Source organism: Saccopteryx leptura, chromosome 1, assembly GCF_036850995.1.
Source record: "Saccopteryx leptura isolate mSacLep1 chromosome 1, mSacLep1_pri_phased_curated, whole genome shotgun sequence".
NCBI classification, from domain to species: Eukaryota; Metazoa; Chordata; class Mammalia; order Chiroptera; family Emballonuridae; genus Saccopteryx; species Saccopteryx leptura.
Genome location: NC_089503.1, coordinates 281,820,919 through 281,839,343, shown reverse-complemented (window position 1 = coordinate 281,839,343; position 18,425 = coordinate 281,820,919). Strand labels below are relative to the sequence as shown.

The window sequence follows — 18,425 nt, the reverse complement described above, 5'->3', positions numbered from 1 at the left end:
TGAACTTGGAAGTTTATAAAAATAAATTTTAATAGCTTGGCTCCAAATAAACATCTTTGGTTCTTGACTTTTTTCTCCATATCTAACACAAAGGAAAAATCTTAAGTGAATTAAGTCAATTCAAGGAATGTGACTTATTTTCTTTTTCAATTCTCTAGGAAAATAAAGGAAAGTCTGGAGTGTTTCCCTGTTAAATTGAATAACTTGATCCACACACTTGTACTAATGACAGCCATAAGCCCTGCCAAACTCACTTCACAGAATTCCTCCCAGCAACCCTGTTTGCTGAGTGCAACCAGGTCAACTCAAAGAGGATAATTTTAAGGTTCAGCAAGAAAGCTAGTACTGTAAGTTTTATGTCTGTCATCTTGACTTAAAAATCACTCGACTTCATCTCAGGCTCCCCTTCACAATGCTGCACATCCTTTCTTAAACCGTGATTTTTGTTTTTGCTACGCAAATGAAAAATCAGTTACTGTTTGAGCAGAAATGCCACTAAAGAGGATGTTCTAAGGAGAAATCTTAACTACCAGAGCTATTAGAAGAATGAGAAGAGAACCATCAAAGAGAACACATCCTGCCTGTGGTAGACTATAAATCAAGAGCTAATTAAAGTGTCCACAGGAAAAGCAGAAATTAGACAGTCTGTTCCCAGCACATAAGATTACGATATCATTATATACTGTATTTATATGTAATTTTGCCATTACACATTGCATCTCAACTTTTGTCATTTTTTTGCACAAAGGTTCTTGCTTTGTTGAGTTACATGAAATTAGATTTTAGAAAGTATTACCAGTTGATATTGCTGTCTTCTGATTTTTGTCTGTCTCTTTTCTGCAGCTATATCTAATCCAGGTGACATATAGTAACAGCAAAACAAGCCTGACAGAAAAATCATTTGAACAGTTTTCAAAACTTCACAACCAACTTCAGAAGCAGTTTGCATCACTGACTCTCCCGGAGTAAGGCACTGTCCTCCATTACTGTTTGCCTCTAGTACTTGTCTTTGGATGTAAGGGAAAATTGTGGTTACTCATTAGTGAGTAACCCAGCATTCTGACACCACTGCCATTCAGCCTATCCTAGCGGAGAGTTTGTATTACTCTGAGTGAAAAACCTTATGTCTAACAAAATAGAACAAGGTTTTCAATTTTCTGTTTGCTTCCAGCTATTGATTTTGTAGACAGAAAAATTGGGACCCAATTACTTCTTTCATCAGTTATTAGGAAAATTGTTTAATTTGCCTCTTTTTAAAGTTAATCTTTCTTGATTTTTCTATAAAAGAAATTAAAATGGAAAATTCAGAACTAAATGGAATAGATAGAACTATAATAAGTAACTGCAATATAAAGTTTTGATATATTTATTTGCTGTTCTTGAAAAAATAAAAATTTTAATATGGTAGAATTTTATGCAGTAAATTTATTATAATGATATTTTAATATAGTAAAATTTATTAAAATCAATTCACTTTGTGTCATTATTGATTTTGATTTGCACTCTCTAAATTTAATTTGTTGTTATGCTCATTTTGATGCAATCTTAAAAACCATTGCTTTCATTCATTTCATTTCATTTATTGGAAAAATATTAAATGTAAACAAACTAAAAATATAATGAAAATAACTTCTGTTCAAACAAACTTTATAAAAATTTATCAGTTAGAACTAGCCATACTTAAGTCATAGATTTCAGTGTATATCAAAGGTGTATCTTGAGTTTAAAAAGGTGAACTCCCAGAAATTGTGATATTGGCACTTAGGTAAATCAAATGTCATTTCACTTACCCTGGGATTTTTAAGTAAATAAATGGTCCTCTAACAATGTGAATGTTCACTCCTGACTTGTCATACTTTGTACATATGAATTTTTACTAGGCTTTCTGGGTTTAATCTGTTTCCAAAATATAAAGCTAAGCAAAGATATCGATCGATAAGGGAGATGTGCTCAATGGTGACTGAGTCGTTCACATTCTTGAAAAACTATACCTGCAGATGACACAGAAAATTTGAAATATAGATGCTTTAAATGTCAGAAAGTCAACAAAATTAGAGTAGGAGCACATTCAAGGCACTGGGAAGAAAAGAATATCATTGTGGGAACTTTTAAAAGGAATATCAGCTTGCCTGGCCTGTGGTGGTGCAGTGGATAAAGCCTTCAACCTGGAATGCTGAAGTCGCCTGTTCGAAACCCTGGGCGTGCCTGGTCAAGGCACATATGGGAGTTGATGCTTCCTGCTCCTCCCCTCTTCTCTCTCTCTCTCTCTCTCTCTCTCTCATTCTCTCTTCACTAAAATGAATAAAAAAGTAACATCAGCTTTAAAAATTACCCCTTTCTCCCAAAAATATCAGATAGAATAACTGAAAAAGAAGAGATTTTGGCAAGGAAAAAAAAAGTGAAATTGATTGCACATATTGAATTCAATATTAGTGTTGCCATTATAACCCTACTAAGAAATTATTTAAAAGTACAAGTTATTTTGTGTTAAAGACTTGTCCTTTTTGGTTTTAAAAACTTCTCTGTCTATCTCTAATACGTGTTAGTATAATTTGCAAAACCTTAAAAGTGCTAATAATCTGTCTCTATATGCTTCTTCTTCATTTTCAGCTTTAGTTGGAATTTTGCTCTGCTCAACAACTACTGTTTGGTAATGATACCTAAACTGATTTAAAAAAAAAACAACAAACATAGTTAACTATTTCCAATTCAAGAACTTTTAACTAACAGAAGACCTGGCTTTGAAAGAAAACTCAAAACTTAATGAGGTCAAGCAATTTGATAAAGTAAAATCCATTCAAAATATTTGCGCCTTACTATTTTATCTCATAGGTTGTGTCTGCACCTGTCAAATGTGGATGAGAATGACAAACCACAGTCAATTACATTTGACATGAAATAAGCACAATAAATAGATGTTCAATTCTAAAAAAGAAATATTCAAGCAATGTGTGGAGGGGAGGAACATTTACTCCTATGTGCCCTTAACAATATTTGCATGCTAACCGTCCCAAAGGAACTAAGGCTTAGACAAGATTTCTTCTGACAACTAAATTTATTGAGAAGTCCTAGAAAGTTAAGTAAACCTGATCTGGAAAGTATGATAGGAAAGTTAAATCATGAAGAATAAAGTTCAAATCACTTACAGAAAATAACAGTGGTTTTCACATTGGGCTATTTGTACTGCTGGGGACCTTGCAAGAGTAAACAGGTTTGGAAATCTCCCTCCAAAGTAATGGTCTTCTTTAAAATTAACCTGCTTGAGAAGGGCTGATTTTCTTTCCCTCTTCTACTTTCACCAATCATCCAAAATCTTATTTTAGTACATTGTTCAGGGGAGTTAAAATTTTTTTTTTCTGAAGATCAAATAAAGGGCATATCAAAACACTGGTGTTGGTGGTGAGAAAATGCATTACTTTAATAACCAGATATCAAATCTGTTTGCAAGCCTCATGTGGTCTGAACAAAATTAAGGGAAGAAATTATGTCACCATCAGATAAAGGAGTATAAAAAATATTTTTATTTTACTTTTAAAAATATTTCACTGTGATAAGAACACTTAAAATGAGATCTACACTCTTAAGAAATTTTGACCATGGGAGCAATGTTGTATACAATAGATTTCTAGTTTACTTATCTTGCTTAACTGACATTTTATGCCTACTGATTAAGTAGCTCCTCATTTTCCCCTGTGCCAAGCCCCTCGAAACTGTCATTTCATTTTTGATTTTATGAATTTGTGATTATCTATGCATTTATATAAGTGGAATTATGCAGTATTTTCTTTCCTGTGGCTCACTTATTTCACTTAGCATAATATCCTCAGAGTTCATTGATGTTGTCACATATTGCAGAATTTTCTACTTTTTAAAGATTGAATAATATTTTATTGCATGTATATACATGCAATGCATATACACATTTTCTTTATCCATTAATCTGTCAATAGACATTTAAGTTGTTTCCACAATTTAGCTATTATGAAAAGTACTACAATAAACGTAAAAAGGCTAAAATCTCTTGGAGATCTTGATTTCATTGTTATAATCAGCATATAACTCTAAAGCAGTTCAAATAATAGAATGGTATTACTATAGCTGAATTGATCAGTTCTCATGTACTTCTTTATACACAAGATTTTTTTTAGTATATTCATCTATAAAAACATCAACAAAGGAATAGAATTGATGTTGAACTTCATTTTGTTCCAGTAATAAGGAAAATTTTTCCACACTTACACAAGTTATTTAAAATCAGCCCAACCCATGTATTTATCAAATGCATTTCTATGTTTTGATTTTTTGTTTATGGTACTAGTGTTTATAACTGAATTAGGACATTTTTAATATCTTAAGGTTTAAGACTGCAACTGACCTTTAACAAATTAAATAATTATTTAAATACACAAACATGCTGTTTTGGACTTCCCTCACATTCCAACAAGAAGCAGTGGGTGGGCTGGTTGACAGTTGTCACGTACTTCCGTGTGTTCACCAAAGTTTTACTATCCTCTATTCTCCTCGCCCCAAGAAAGGTCTTTATCGAAGCAGCAGAATTAGAAAGGAGGCAGGGAAGACTGCAATCAGAGGAAGCTGCTAGATAGTTTCCAAAACGATATATTTAATCCAAAAAAGGTGTTGGCAAATGTTTACTATTAGCAGGCCATTCCATTCAATAAATGGTCGTAACCCTATCTTACCTATGGAGATGCAGCCTCAGGTAGTAGGGAGGAAATTCTGCAAGTCATACTCCAGGGACAAGTGACATTTTGTTTCAAAAGACCCAGACCAGATGGAAGCATATGTCACTTGGAAAATAGTTTAATTTAGTTAGTTTAGTAATGTCTCTAGTGAACTCAGAAGAAACAGTGCAATCTGACCTTTTTGAAAAATTATGAATCATTAACTTCAGAAAACATTTATTAAGCCCCAGCATTTATTTAAGGGGCAAGACGTGTGGTCTGCCATAATTACAGTACAAAGGAACATACATATTAATTTAGTGTGCTAAATTAAATTAAACTAAATTAGTATTAATATTAGTCATAGTTAAAATAGGACACCATGTTAATGAAACTTTCAGGATTAATCATGTGTTCTTATGGTTGTTTTTTTTAAATGTTTTCATTGGCTTTTTCAGCTGAGGCAGCTATTACTTCACAGGCAATCTTAAAATGAAGAGACCAACTTTCAAACTAATTAATGTACACCTTTTTTCTTTTAAAACAGGTTTCCTCATTGGTGGCACTTACCTTTTACTAATTCAGATTACAAGAGATTCAGAGACCTAAATCATTACATGGACCAGATATTAACTAGATCTTATGAGGTTGCAAATGTATGTTATAATGCACTTTTATACTTCTGCATAAAATGCCAACTATTACTGGAACTATTTTATTATACTTTATGAGCATATCGTTATCCTACAGTCATTCAACAAACATGCATGTCTAATATATGGAAAATATCTGGACCAGAAACTGTGTAACAGCAGAAAAATTATGGCAGCTTGTCCTCAATTAACTTGAAGTCACATGTGATAAGTGGACTATTGTGCTGCTTGGTGCCCTAACATGTTTGAAAATAAGAATTACTTCTGACAGGATGATAAAGTTTCAGGGAGAGAACATCTGAGCTGTGTCTTTAACAGCAAGTAGTACTAAAAGAGCTGGCCTAGAGAAGTGTTTTGAGTGGAATCAGACAACATAGGAAAGGTCATGAGTGAGGAACAAAAAGTAATTATATTAGAGTCTATTGTTGCTATGACAAATGACCACAAACTTGGTAGCGTAAATCAACACATAATTATTATCTTTTAATTCTTAAAGAATTGAAGGTCCAAAATGATTTATGAGACAAAAGTAAAGTGTAAAAAGACTGGTTCTTTCCGCAGACCCTAAAAAAACATTCATTTCCTTGGTGTTTCAGCTTCTAGAGACTGCCTCATTCCTTGACTGTGCTCTTTCCAGCGATGGCACGTTCTGACCTCTGCTTCTGTCATCACATCTGCTTTAACTCTAACTCTGACCCTCTTTGTCATAATTCAGGATAACCTCACTCTTTCAAGATTGTTAGTTTAATTTTAACTTCAAAATGCTTTTTGCCATGTAAGGTAGCATATTCACAGGTTCTGCGGATTAGGATGTGGACATCTTTGGGGCCATTAGTCTATCACAGGGATATAGGGAAAAGTGCAGAGATACATTCAGCTGGATCTCAGCATTCTCATGAGGAATCTTGAAAAGAATGTTAAAACCAACAAGGAGGACAAGCTAAGTCTTAGAGAGTAGTGAATAACTAACAGTAAGAAAAATAACCAGGGGTAATTCTGGACCTCATTATTGGACTTAGATCATGTTCTTTTAATTTCTTAGCATTTTCAATTGTAAAATACAACATGTATCTGGAAACATCTACGAAAGAAAGTTGGCGAGTTCAAGAACTATAACTGGGAACACCCATGTGACAGTGTAGTAGTTTCAGAATAGCTGTGAAAATGCTTCACCACTTTCCCATCAATGAGAGTAGCATATCACCCTCATTTTGAACCCAGAAGGGCCTCTGTGATTTCCTCATTAAATAGATTTTGGTGGAATGATGCTGCATAGCTCCTGAGTAAGTTTTACAAAGGTTATACAGCTCTGTCAATTTCTCTTGCGATATTCACTAAGGGAGCCTTCAGTGGCCATATGGGAAACTGAGCTACCCCGTGTCTGCCACATAGAGAAACAAGAGAGATCAAATAGGAAGGTGTCCAAGAAACACAGCTGTTCTGGGGCCCAGCTGAGGTCGCAGCCTGCAGCAAGCATCAGTATCAAAGGCTTTTGAGTGAATAACTCCAGCCCCAACAGCCAAGTGACTACCACATTGGAAACACCAAACAGAAACAACCTCAGTGAGCCTAGTCAAACCCGAGAACTGAGAAGCAGTGATAAAATGTTGCTTAAACCAATAATGCAGTGATAGCTGCCTGTATTTTCATTGTTGTATAGTAATCTATTATATGAATAATGGCAATTTATTTGTACATTTCTGTCACATACACATTTGGAATGTTTGCAAATTGGAGTTACTACAAATAATGCTGCTATGAACATTCTTTTACATGCTCATCTCCTAATGCACACATTAATCATATACCTAGGACTAGAATTTCTTGATTCTAGAATAGGCTTATTTTCAACATTTAGAGGTTATGACCAATTTAGTCTCCCACTTGCAATGAATAAGTGTTCCAATTTTTTCACAACCTTGTCTACATGTGGTATTGTCAGTATTTTTAATTTAGGCCATGCGGCCCTGGCCGGTTGGCTCAGCGGTACAGCGTCAGCCTGGCGTGCGGGGGACCCGGGTTCAATTCCTGGCCAGGGCACATAGGAGAGGCACCCATTTGCTTCTCCACCCCCCCCCCCCTTCCTCTCTGTCTCTCTCTTCCCCTCCCGAAGCCGGGGCTCCATTGGAGCAAGGATGGCCCGGGCGCTGGGGATGGCTCGTTGGCCTCTGCCCCAGGCGCTAGAGTGGCTCTGGTCACGGCAGAGCCACACCCCAGAGGGGCAGAGCATCGCCCCTGGTAGGCATGCCGGGTGGATCCCGGTGGGGCGCATGCGGAAGTCTGTCTGACTGTCTCTCCCCGTTTCCAGCTTCAGAAAAATACAAAAAAAAAAAAAAAAAATTAATTTAGGCCATGCTGGTGAGTGTGCCTCTCATTTTGTTTTTACTTTGTAATTTCCTAACAGCTAATAAAATTAAACGCCTTTTTATGTGCTGTTTGGTTATTTGTTGAAGTGCCAGTTCATGTCTCTTGCCCTTTGTCTTTTAAATTATTTGATATTCTTTTATTTATAGTATTTCTTCATTTATTCCAGATAGAAGTCTTTTGCTAGTTAAATATGTTGTAACAATCTTATCCTACTCTGTACTCATGCCTTCATTCTCTTTATTATGTCTTCGGGTGAACAGAAACTCATTATTTTAATATAGTAAAGTGAATTAGTTTTTCACATGTCATTAGAAGAAACATATCCTACCTCTGTTTCATAAGTGCAGCTCCTGTATTTTTTTTCTAGAAGACTTTTTCTTTCACATATTAATCTACAATCTATCTGAAATAGACTTCATTGCATGGTGTGAAGTAAAAATCACCTCATTTTTTTCCATGTAGATTTTGAACTGTTTTAAAACTATTAAAGACTTTCTCTTTCCTATCGTTCTGCAGTGCCATATTTGTAATAATTAACATTTACTGAAGTATGTGTCTACTTCAGAGCTGTATATTCTACACCAGTGATCTTTTTGTCTACCTTTGTGCCAACAATCTTAATTACTGTAGCTTTATAATAAGTCTTGATAACTAGCAGAGTAATTCTTCTTATTTTATCCTTATTCTTATGTACAATAGTTAACATTTGACTCTTCTTAAACTTTCATATTTCCATATAAATTTTAAAATTATCTTGCAAACTTTATGCAAACATCAACTGGAATTTTAGTTGAAGTTTCATCTCAATATCTTCCAACCCATTATAATGTACCAATTTAAAGCTTTAAAATTTTTTCTCAATATGTTTATTGCTCTGTGTACATCTTAAAAATATTTTTTATACAAGATGTCTTACAGTACCTATTTAATAGTTTTTCTATTTTTTCAACAGTATTTAGATACCACTGATTTTGTATATTGACATTTTACCCAACAACCTTACTAACTTTCCTTTTAATTCTAATAATTTATCTGCATTTTTTTCATTTTTTATTTACAATCATATTGTCTACAAATAACAAGTCTTGTTTTTTCCTTCCCATATTTATATATTCTATTTCTTTTTCTTGCTCTTTGGGTGTCCAATATACATTAAATTGAAGAGGTGGCGGTAGACACGCTTGTGTTATTCCGCCATATAATATTTAGAAGTACCAGTTATTTTGACATTAAGCATGTAAGGTTTTGTAGGTACCCTTTGTTATTTTAAGAAAATTTCCTTCTATGCCTAGGTTGACAACAGTTTTTACAACAAAGAAATTTGAGTTTATCAAATGTTTTTTTCTGAATCTATTGGGCTGATCAGTGATCATCCAATAACCAGTAGGTTTCTTCCTTTATTCTGTTAATGTGATAAATTACATTGATAGATAAACTAATTTTAAATAAAATTTTATTACTAAGAATAAATTCCACATGGTTGTAACGTATTATCCTTTTATGTATTACTGTGCATGATTTAACACTTCCAAATTTAGCACTTGATTTCAACTTTGGTATGACAGAGATGGCTTGAAGTTTTTCTGCATTATAATGTCCTTACCAGGAATTAGAGTCAAAAATATGCTGGCCTCATAATACTGTTAGTTGCAAAGAAGTCTTACTTTCTTCCCCTACTCTGAGGAAAAGTTTGTATAATTGGTTTTCTATCTTTAATTTGTAAAGCCATGTAGGTCTGGCGATTTATTTATTTAAGAGTTATAGGACAATATATATTTTATTTATTTTGGTATATATTTTATTTATTTTGGAGGGGATGTTTATAGTTCTCTAGGAATTTTTGCTACTTTATTAGCATAAAGTCATTCACAGTATTCTCTCATACTTTTTTTTTTTTTTTTTTTTTTTAGTAAGAGAAGGAGAAACAAAGACAGACACCTGCATGCATCTCGACTGGGATCTACCTGGCAAGCCCACCAGGGGGCGATGCTCTGCCTATCTGGGGCCATTGCTCCCTTGCAACAAGAGCTGTTTTTTAGCACCTGAGGTAGAGGCCATGGAGCCATCCTCAGCTCCTGGGGCCAATTCACTCCAGTCCAGCTATGGCTGCAGGAAGATAGGAGGTGAAAGAGAGAGAGAAAGAAAGAGAGAGAGAGAGAGAAGGGGATGGGAGGAGAAGCAGATGGGTGCTTCTCCTGTGTACCCTGACTGGGAATCAAGCCCGGAACATCCACACACTGGGCCGACACTACTGCTGAGCCAACCAGCCAGGACCTCTCATAATCTTTTTAACATTTGTAGGATCTGAAGAACTGCTCACTCTTTCATTTTTCACATATGACATTTCCTGCTCAGTCTTATCAGAAGATTATGAATTGTACTAAACTTTGCAAAGAATGAAATGTGGGAGTTATTGACCCTCTCAATTATATTATTTTTCTATTTCATTTTTTATCTTTATTATTTTCTTTCTCCTGCTTCCTTTGGTTATAGTTTGCTCTTCTATTCATAACATCCTCAAATCATTACTTAACTTGGTCTCCAATATAGTAGACATACAATATCTTATTATAGCATTGATTTTTAGTAAGTATGGACTCAAGAACATTGTGCTCCAGTGTTATTTCTTGATTGGTAGGTTATCAGCTGGAGATGCTGTTTTGTATCAAAGGACAAGTACCTGAGCACTTAAAGAAGTATATTTAACTCTATTCTGTGTGAGGAAGATAAGGCATCCCAGACAGTATGGCATGTAAGTTGTTATTAAAGGGCAAATAGAAGTTAGTAAGTAGAAACTGAGGGAAGTTGTATTAGACAAAGGGAACTGTAAGGACAAGCATCCATTGTGGTTACATGTGTTCCTCTTGTTCCGCAGCTTGTGTTCATTCAATTTTTACCCATGTACAGCACAGTTACAAACTCATCAATACTAAGTAAATATTTTAAATAAAAATAACAAAATCACTATCTTATATATTTTTTTTATTTTTTTTTTATTTATTCATTTTAGAGAGGAGAGGGAAAGACAGAGAGAGAGAGAGAGAGAGAGAGAGAAGGGGGGAGGAGCTGGAAGCATCAACTCCCATATGTGCCTTGACCAGGCAAGCCCAGGGTTTTGAACCGGCGACCTCAGCATTTCCAGGTCGACGCTTTACCCACTGCCTCACCACAGGTCAGGCCACTATCTTATATTAACTTATGGGATTTATATATTTTTTAAGTCTAAGGGATTGGAAGTTTGCATATGAAAAGTATTTAGTAATGGTCTCATTGAGTCTTATATCTTACCACTTTTTCTTTTAAAGAAATAAGCTCATGCTTTTAAAACACACATTTTATTTATGTTTTATGCATGAACTACTACACTAATAAGTGATGTTTTAAAATTTGCAAAAAAAAAAAACCCCAGAAAATTTGAAAAAAACTTAGATAATGTTACAAAATAAATACTAATATAATTTTGGTACTTTTCCTCATTTCAGTTTCTAGTCTCCTACATAAACCCCATGACAGAGACTTCCAACTGGATAAAATCAGTCTTGAGAATCCTGCTGGACGCTAGTCCAAGGCTGGACTCGACTGGTTACCTGAGAGCATTCGCTAGCTATGCTCATAAAGGATGATCAGGGCAACCTAATTTATTTTATTGAGTTTCAAGTCCTTTTTGCATATTCAAGAATACAAAATGTTGATACCTTAACATTATTTACTAATTCTGAAGTTCTCTGAAGGTCGTGTCCATTCACTTATTCTATAGTAAGGGGCCACGTGAGCCTGGCAGTTGTCAGGAAGGAAGAGCTGAGGGGACGGTTTATGGGACTGCCACTGATGCACGCTACAGGATTGCCAGACTGATCAGACTAAGGCTATTTTCAAAACTATACTCTATCAGGAAAATTAACAAAATATCTAGTAAACATTAGAGTGTCAGGCTTTGGCCTATTGAGGCAAAAGCAAGTAAGTGCAAAGTGTGAGAGGCTTCTGACTTCTGGTCCTAGTGTCAATGGATGAATATCGAGACCTACCTGGGAATGGCAGCAGGCCGTCAGGGGGAACTCCTCCATGTGTCTGCCCACAGATGGATGCATAGAGAAGTGTTAGCAGATTCCTCTTATGAGAGGGAAAGCAAAGGAGTCAGGCATATACAGGTAGGGAAGACTTGCAAATGGGGCAATTTAGCACAATGAGGCTTCATGAATACTGTTGCCCCTTACAGTCATTGCTGCACAGGACAGGTGAACAAAACCACCAAATATGTTGTTTAATTTTCATCACATTTCACATCTGCCAACAGGCCCCAAGAAGAGATTATTTTGTTTTATGTTGTTTTAACTCTATTGGTCAGTAATTAGTGAGAAGCCACTGAGCCATTTCACCCGCAGGTGTTGTCAAGTACCAAAGGCTACAGAATTAATATTAATATTTTAGGAGGCTTGGAGAACATTTTATTAATTTGGGTTAAGGTGTGTAGAGAAATTGTGAGAATAGTCTCTGTACTGTGTGATTGGCATAACCAGGATGGCCCTTGGCATTGTATTGTAAATGCAAGGGGAGGAAAACATGGATTCCCAGACATTCCACCGCACCTGTGGGGAAAGGGGTGAATGGCTAGCCAGGTGCAGGAAGAGAAAAGCCAAAATAAACCTTTTCTTATAGCAATGAGCCATTTGCAGGCATTTGTCCCCACGGAAACTACCTCTCCTATGAAAATGCATGTGGTTAATACGTCTGACTCTGGACAGAGAGATGGTGGATGAACACTAGAAAAATACAGGAAGGCCTTTTAATATGTAAAGAGACACCTTTCTACCATTGTGTTGATTTGTAAATTTTGCTTTCTCCAAAATGATGTATGGCTTGCAAATTGACATGGTCCTATCATGTTAAAGGACATATGACTATAACCAATAGTGGTAAAGGGCTCCTAACTGCAATTTTTGCTTCTGTACTTCCCACTTACAAAACTATAAAAACTAGGTAGAACAAAGGGCCAGCATGCTCTCCCTCAGATTTCTGTCGGAGCTGCTGCTGCTTGGCCAAGCTAGACAATAAAGCTTTGATATGTAAACAACGGACCTGTTCCTGTCTTTCATGTTTTGGGTCCCTCTGAAGTTGGCTTAACAGTTAGGAAAAGGAAGGCTAAAGAAATTGTAGGCATGACATTGTCGTTATCTTGGATGAATTAAGGTCTAGGATTTGAGTGGACAAAAATAGAGGAAAAGAAATAAGAAAAGGCAATTTATATCATCAGACATGAGATAGTACTAGGAAATTACAGGTCCTAGAAATGCTCCACGTGGGAGTGTCTTAGTCATCTTCTGGTGCTGGACATACAGGGAGGGAGTCCCATTGGCCCCATAAAATGTTTCCTAAGGAAGAAAGCTGATATTATACAATACCCCACTAATTAATTTAATTGAAATTTGCACAATGAGTATTTAGAGTACAAAAAAGAAAAACTGTCTGAGATTTAAAACCTGCATCTCAATTATCAGCTGTTCTTTCTATACTATAAAATAAAGTAGTGCTGTATTAACAAAATTCAAATCAATGAAAATTAAATGTGTGCATATTTGCTTCTGCTTTAAAAAACTGCTGTCTCAGTCATTCAGCAAATGTTTACTGATTGATCACATTGCATATTTTCCGACCGGGGATACCAAGATAATACCTAGTGAACAATTGTTTCAGAATAACTTGTGGAGATTTTTAAAAGTATGCTCCGAGGCCTCATCCTGAGAGATGCTCGTCTATAGGGAGAGAGTGATAGCTAGGTATCTGTGTTGCTTTTAAGAACTCAAGTGATTCAGATACCCAGCCAAGTTTAGAAAATTCTACTCTAGCAAGTAGAAAGCTGCATCAGGCATGTATGCTGCCTTTATTAGATAAAGGTCTTTGTCACTATTCTATCTGTGTTGATATGTGTCAGTTGCTTCATGAAGACTTTAATGACTTCCCATAGTGGGTTTTCTTTTCCTTATTCCTGAGGAACTAGTCTGGTTACAATTCTCACTGCACAATTATATGGGGATAGAACAATAATAATTTGACTGGGATGTCATTAGATGCTGATTAATATCAATAAGCAGAGAGACCTGAATAATAACCCATGTTCTCTGTGATATATAACATGGTCAGTTTTCAACAATCTTCAAATGGATTTATCACAGTAAAAGCTTTCTGTTTCTACATGTTGGTGGACTCATCCCTGATTCAATTTGTTATATTCAAGAAATGTTCTAAAGACATGAGAGCAGCCTGTAAATCTCTGAGACCATCTCTCTCTCTCTGTCTCTCTCTCTCTCTCTGTCTCTCACTCACACACACATACACACACACACACAATCTATCAATAAAATAAAATAGATATAAATGAAGATCTCAATTACACATTATCCCAGTAGCTCTTCTTTTTTTTTTTTTTTTTTTTTTTTTTTTTAATTTTTCCGAAGCTGGAAACGGGGAGGCAGTCAGACAGACTCTCGCATGCACCCGACCTGGATCCACCCGGCATGTACACCAGGGGTTGATGCTCTGCCCCTCTGGGGCGTCGCTCTGTTGCATCCAGAGCCATTCTAGCACCTGAGGCAGAGACCACAGAGCCATCCTCAGCGCCCAGGCCATCTTTGCTCCAATGGAGCCTGGGCTGCGGAAGAGGAAGGGAGAGACAGAGAGGAAGGAAAGGGGGAAGGGTGGAGAAGCAGATGGGTGCTTCTCCTGTGTGCCCTGGCCAGGAATCAAATCTGGGACTCCTGCACACCAGGCCGATGCTCTACCACTGAGCCAACCGGCCAGGGCCCAATAGCTCTTCTAATGAGATTGCAAGCATCAGTTTAGACGTAAACATCCTAGTCCCGTACTTACTCGGATTGTTTGTTTAGCCTTATTTTATTTTCTCAAACTGATATCCACTTCTTTTTCTTTCCTTTCTACAAACAAATTATAGTTATAATAAAAAGAATTTCTTTTGCTTCTTTAAATTCTGTTCTGTTTTGGTGGAACTGTGCTGTGAACTGAATAAGATTTGTATAGAGAGCAATATAAACATATAATAGAAGCCATAGTAAATGATTGCAGTACATAAACAAATATGTGTATTGAGCTTAGCTGAGATATACAACCATCAGTTGTTTTTTAAAAAATTTTAAGCCATATTCATTGTGATTTTTAGCTCTTCTCCTATAGTTGCAAATTTTTAGAAGTCCCCTGAAATAAGAATGATATCACTTAGGGTTTAAGCAATGTTATGCTTATAAGGCAGAAATCAAATGTCAAAATAAATGCAAATGGATAAATTGTATATTAATAGTGCACATATGTTTCTTGTTCCCTGCTTGCTATACCCAGATGTTAATTACTACATTTGTCACTACACTGCTCTTTTCCTCTTTGGAGCTGGTTGAGATTATATTGCAGGCAGGATAAATGTGATATGTGTACCATCAGTAAAACCAAGAGGATTTCTCTGAGTCTAGTAAAATGCTGATGACATTTTAGAACTGGAATTGGAAAATATTCTTTAGAAGTTCTCTATTCTTCAGTGTTGCTCTTCCATGTAACTCAAATATGAATATAATGGGTTGAACTACATTAAAGGCTGGACACTCTGACAAGCTACTTTATGAAAAATGCAATAAAATACAATTACTCTTCAACTTTGATTTAAAACTCTTATGAGAATTCATTTTTAAATTCACATTTTTATATATTTTATGGTGTTCGAGAGATAGATTTAGCTTATTGTTTTAACTCACTAAAACTAAATCTTGCAGCCAATTCTAGATGTTAGCTGGCCAGTTAATAAATGGAAATTCTTAATATATTATTTTAAAGAAAGAAAATAGTTGATCTCAGTGTTTTATTGCATTACTTCTGATCTTTCCAAGTACTTTAACTCTCTGTAGTCTTTGAGAACAGGAATGTGTACATATGAAATAGTGAAAACACAGGTTTTCAACAACTTTGAATTAATCAACTCTCAAAAAAGTCAATCATTTTAAATTAAAAATGGACATCAAAATTACAGCTAAACTACAGAACAATAATCATTCAGAACAGCATAAAAATCTAGCTGGCCTGACCAGGTGGTGGTGCAGTGGATAGAGTGTTGGACTGGGATGCAGAGGACCCAGATTCTAAACCCTGAGGTAGCCGACTTGAGCACAGGCTTATCTGGCTTGAGCACAGGCTCACCAGCTTGAGTGAGGGGTCACTGGTTTGAACATGGGGTCACAGGCTTTAGCATGGAATCATAGACATGACCCCATGGTTGCTGGCTTGAACCCAAAGGTCACTGGCTTGAAGCTCAAGGTCTCTGGCTTGAACCCAAGAAGAAAAGAATTAGGGCCAGTGTAAAAGTCTTAGAGTCAACAGATTGAGTTTTGTAATTAGAGGGAATGAGATGGAATGGAGGGAGATGATAGTTGTAGACACAAAAGTTAGAAATCAAAATAATGAAAAGGCTTCAGACAGTGGGGTCAAGACAAAATCAAGGGAACAAGAGTGAGTGGCTGAATAACATGCCGAACAAAATGTCATTGGACAAGAGGAGTCTGAAAACAAAGAATCTACCATAAGGAAGGATGATTTGTGTGAATTATGATGAGTACTATTAGAGAAAATGACAATGTTCCAGAGTTAAAAATGTTTAAGGAATGAATGCCAAGGACCTAAAAATCAGTAGTCAAGTGCAACAACAAGGGGAAGAGGGCCGTATAGTTAGTAGACAGGATATTCAAAGCAGGACATATTTATAAAGAAATAGTGAAGGTTAGAACAGTAGGAGATGCAAAGAAAATATCTACCCCACCATCAGGAACAGGGAGAAACTACCATTGTAGAGATCTAAAGAGAAAGCAGAATGGAATGCTCAGAGAATACAATATATTGAGCATATGAGGAGTTTTGCTGATGACATTCTCCAAGAATGGCTGCTGTTCTTTCTTTTCTCCACCACAATGCTCTGTCATATTTTTAAAAAATATATATTTGGTCATGATGCTTTTCTGCTTAAAATCCATCAATAGGTCACAGTAGCTTTAAGCTTATGCAGAAGACTAGCATGACCTAGGACTCCTGTGAAGCTCTGTCCACCACATCTCCTACCTGTTCCCCATATTCCCTCTTCACATCTACAGGCCACTGGCAGTAATAACACAGTTGGCTTGGGCTTACTGGCCAACTCTATTAGTATTTGTGTGTGTGTCTACTTATTTTAATCAACCAACCACTTACAACATTTGATATGCATTTCTCTCATTTCTAAAATGAAGTAGTTAAATTCAGAGATTTTTTTTTCCTGGCAACCTATGACCATTTGAAGAATTAAGCAGAAAAGCAACATTTTTCATAATGTAAGCATCTCTGGTATTTAAGGGCATTTAGGATAAGTGGTCCTGCCCATTAATTGGCAATTGTACTCTTAAGTCATTGAGACAACCAATAATGTGCTCATATGTTTTCTAAACACCTCATACTGCAAGATAGCCAGGTAAAATGCAGGCTACCCAGTTAAATTTGAATTTGAGATAACCAAATAATATTTTGGATAAGTATGTTGCAAATATTGCAAGGTCATCTTCTGTTTTTCTTTGTTAAAACTGGCAGCCCTACAAATGGGGAGCCCTGCTGAGTAGAATTATACTTATAGTCAGTTAGTGTAAAAATAGCACCCCTAGAGTTGCTCAATGTACAACCTATACAATTAAATGTAGTCGTACTGCTTGGAGGTCAATACAAACCCAATTGAGAACACTGGTCCAGGTTATTATTCAGAGCAATTGTAACACTACCATTTCTATAATTCTCCAAACTATCCAGTGGTGCAATGTGCTAAAAAGCTGCAGGATGCATGCACATAAGCCCAATCTGAGAAAACTTTTAAATTGATTATTTTGAGATCCAGCAATATTACTTGTTCTACCCTCTTCATTTTTTTTTATTGATTTCTCTTTTCATTGACACTGGATTATGTTTCTCCTCAAGAATGAAAACAATACTATTATATTAAGAGGATGGTATGTTACCCACATTCAGAATTACAAATGAGGATTTCAAGAATATGATAGTATAAACACAAAGGAATAATTAGCTAGGGGTGACATTTCAGCCACTAATTGGAAAGATATTTTGCCTGCTGTTGAAGTTTAATAACCATTGGTGGTGAGGTCAAAATGTTGCCAGAGAAGAATAACTGTCTAGTTGTCATAGGCCAAGGACGGGTAAATTTCCTTCACCAAATTCTGCACAGAATTGTTTCACTTTAATTTAAAAATCAAACAAAAAAACCTTGATTTGGTCAACTCCCTGATTATGATTATATTGAATAGATACATTTCTTGAAGACATATTTTTTTTAAAATTTTCCATTGATTTGAGAAAGAGAGGAAAGGAGAGAGACAGAGAGAGGAACGGGGAGAGAGAGAGAAACAGCATCAACTTGTCACTCCACCTAGTTGTTCCATTTAGCTTTTCAATCATTGGTCTCTTCTCATATGTGCCTTGACTGGGGATCAAAACTTCAGCCTTGGTGCACTAGGATAACTCTTTATCCACCAAGCTGCCTGGCCAGGGATGATAAATTCTTATTAAACGAGGTCAGAAGATATCTTTACGTAGAAATCAAAATTGGTAATTAACTAATTTACAATAATGCATAAAACTGCTAGATAGATCAAAATACTTGCATTAGAAAACCAATATGTTCTATATCTGATAACCGATC

At 35.9% G+C, this 18,425-nt stretch overlaps 1 protein-coding gene across 1 annotated transcript in view; it reads left to right on the top strand.

Moving 5' to 3' along the window:
• PIK3C2G (phosphatidylinositol-4-phosphate 3-kinase catalytic subunit type 2 gamma) overlaps positions 1–18,425 on the top strand; it is a 326,837-nt gene that overhangs the window by 258,788 nt on the left and 49,624 nt on the right. Inside the window, 4 exon segments of the mRNA XM_066360246.1 lie at positions 159–313; positions 316–347; positions 844–965; positions 5,230–5,338. Of these exon segments, the coding sequence (XP_066216343.1) occupies positions 159–313; positions 316–347; positions 844–965; positions 5,230–5,338 (418 nt within the window).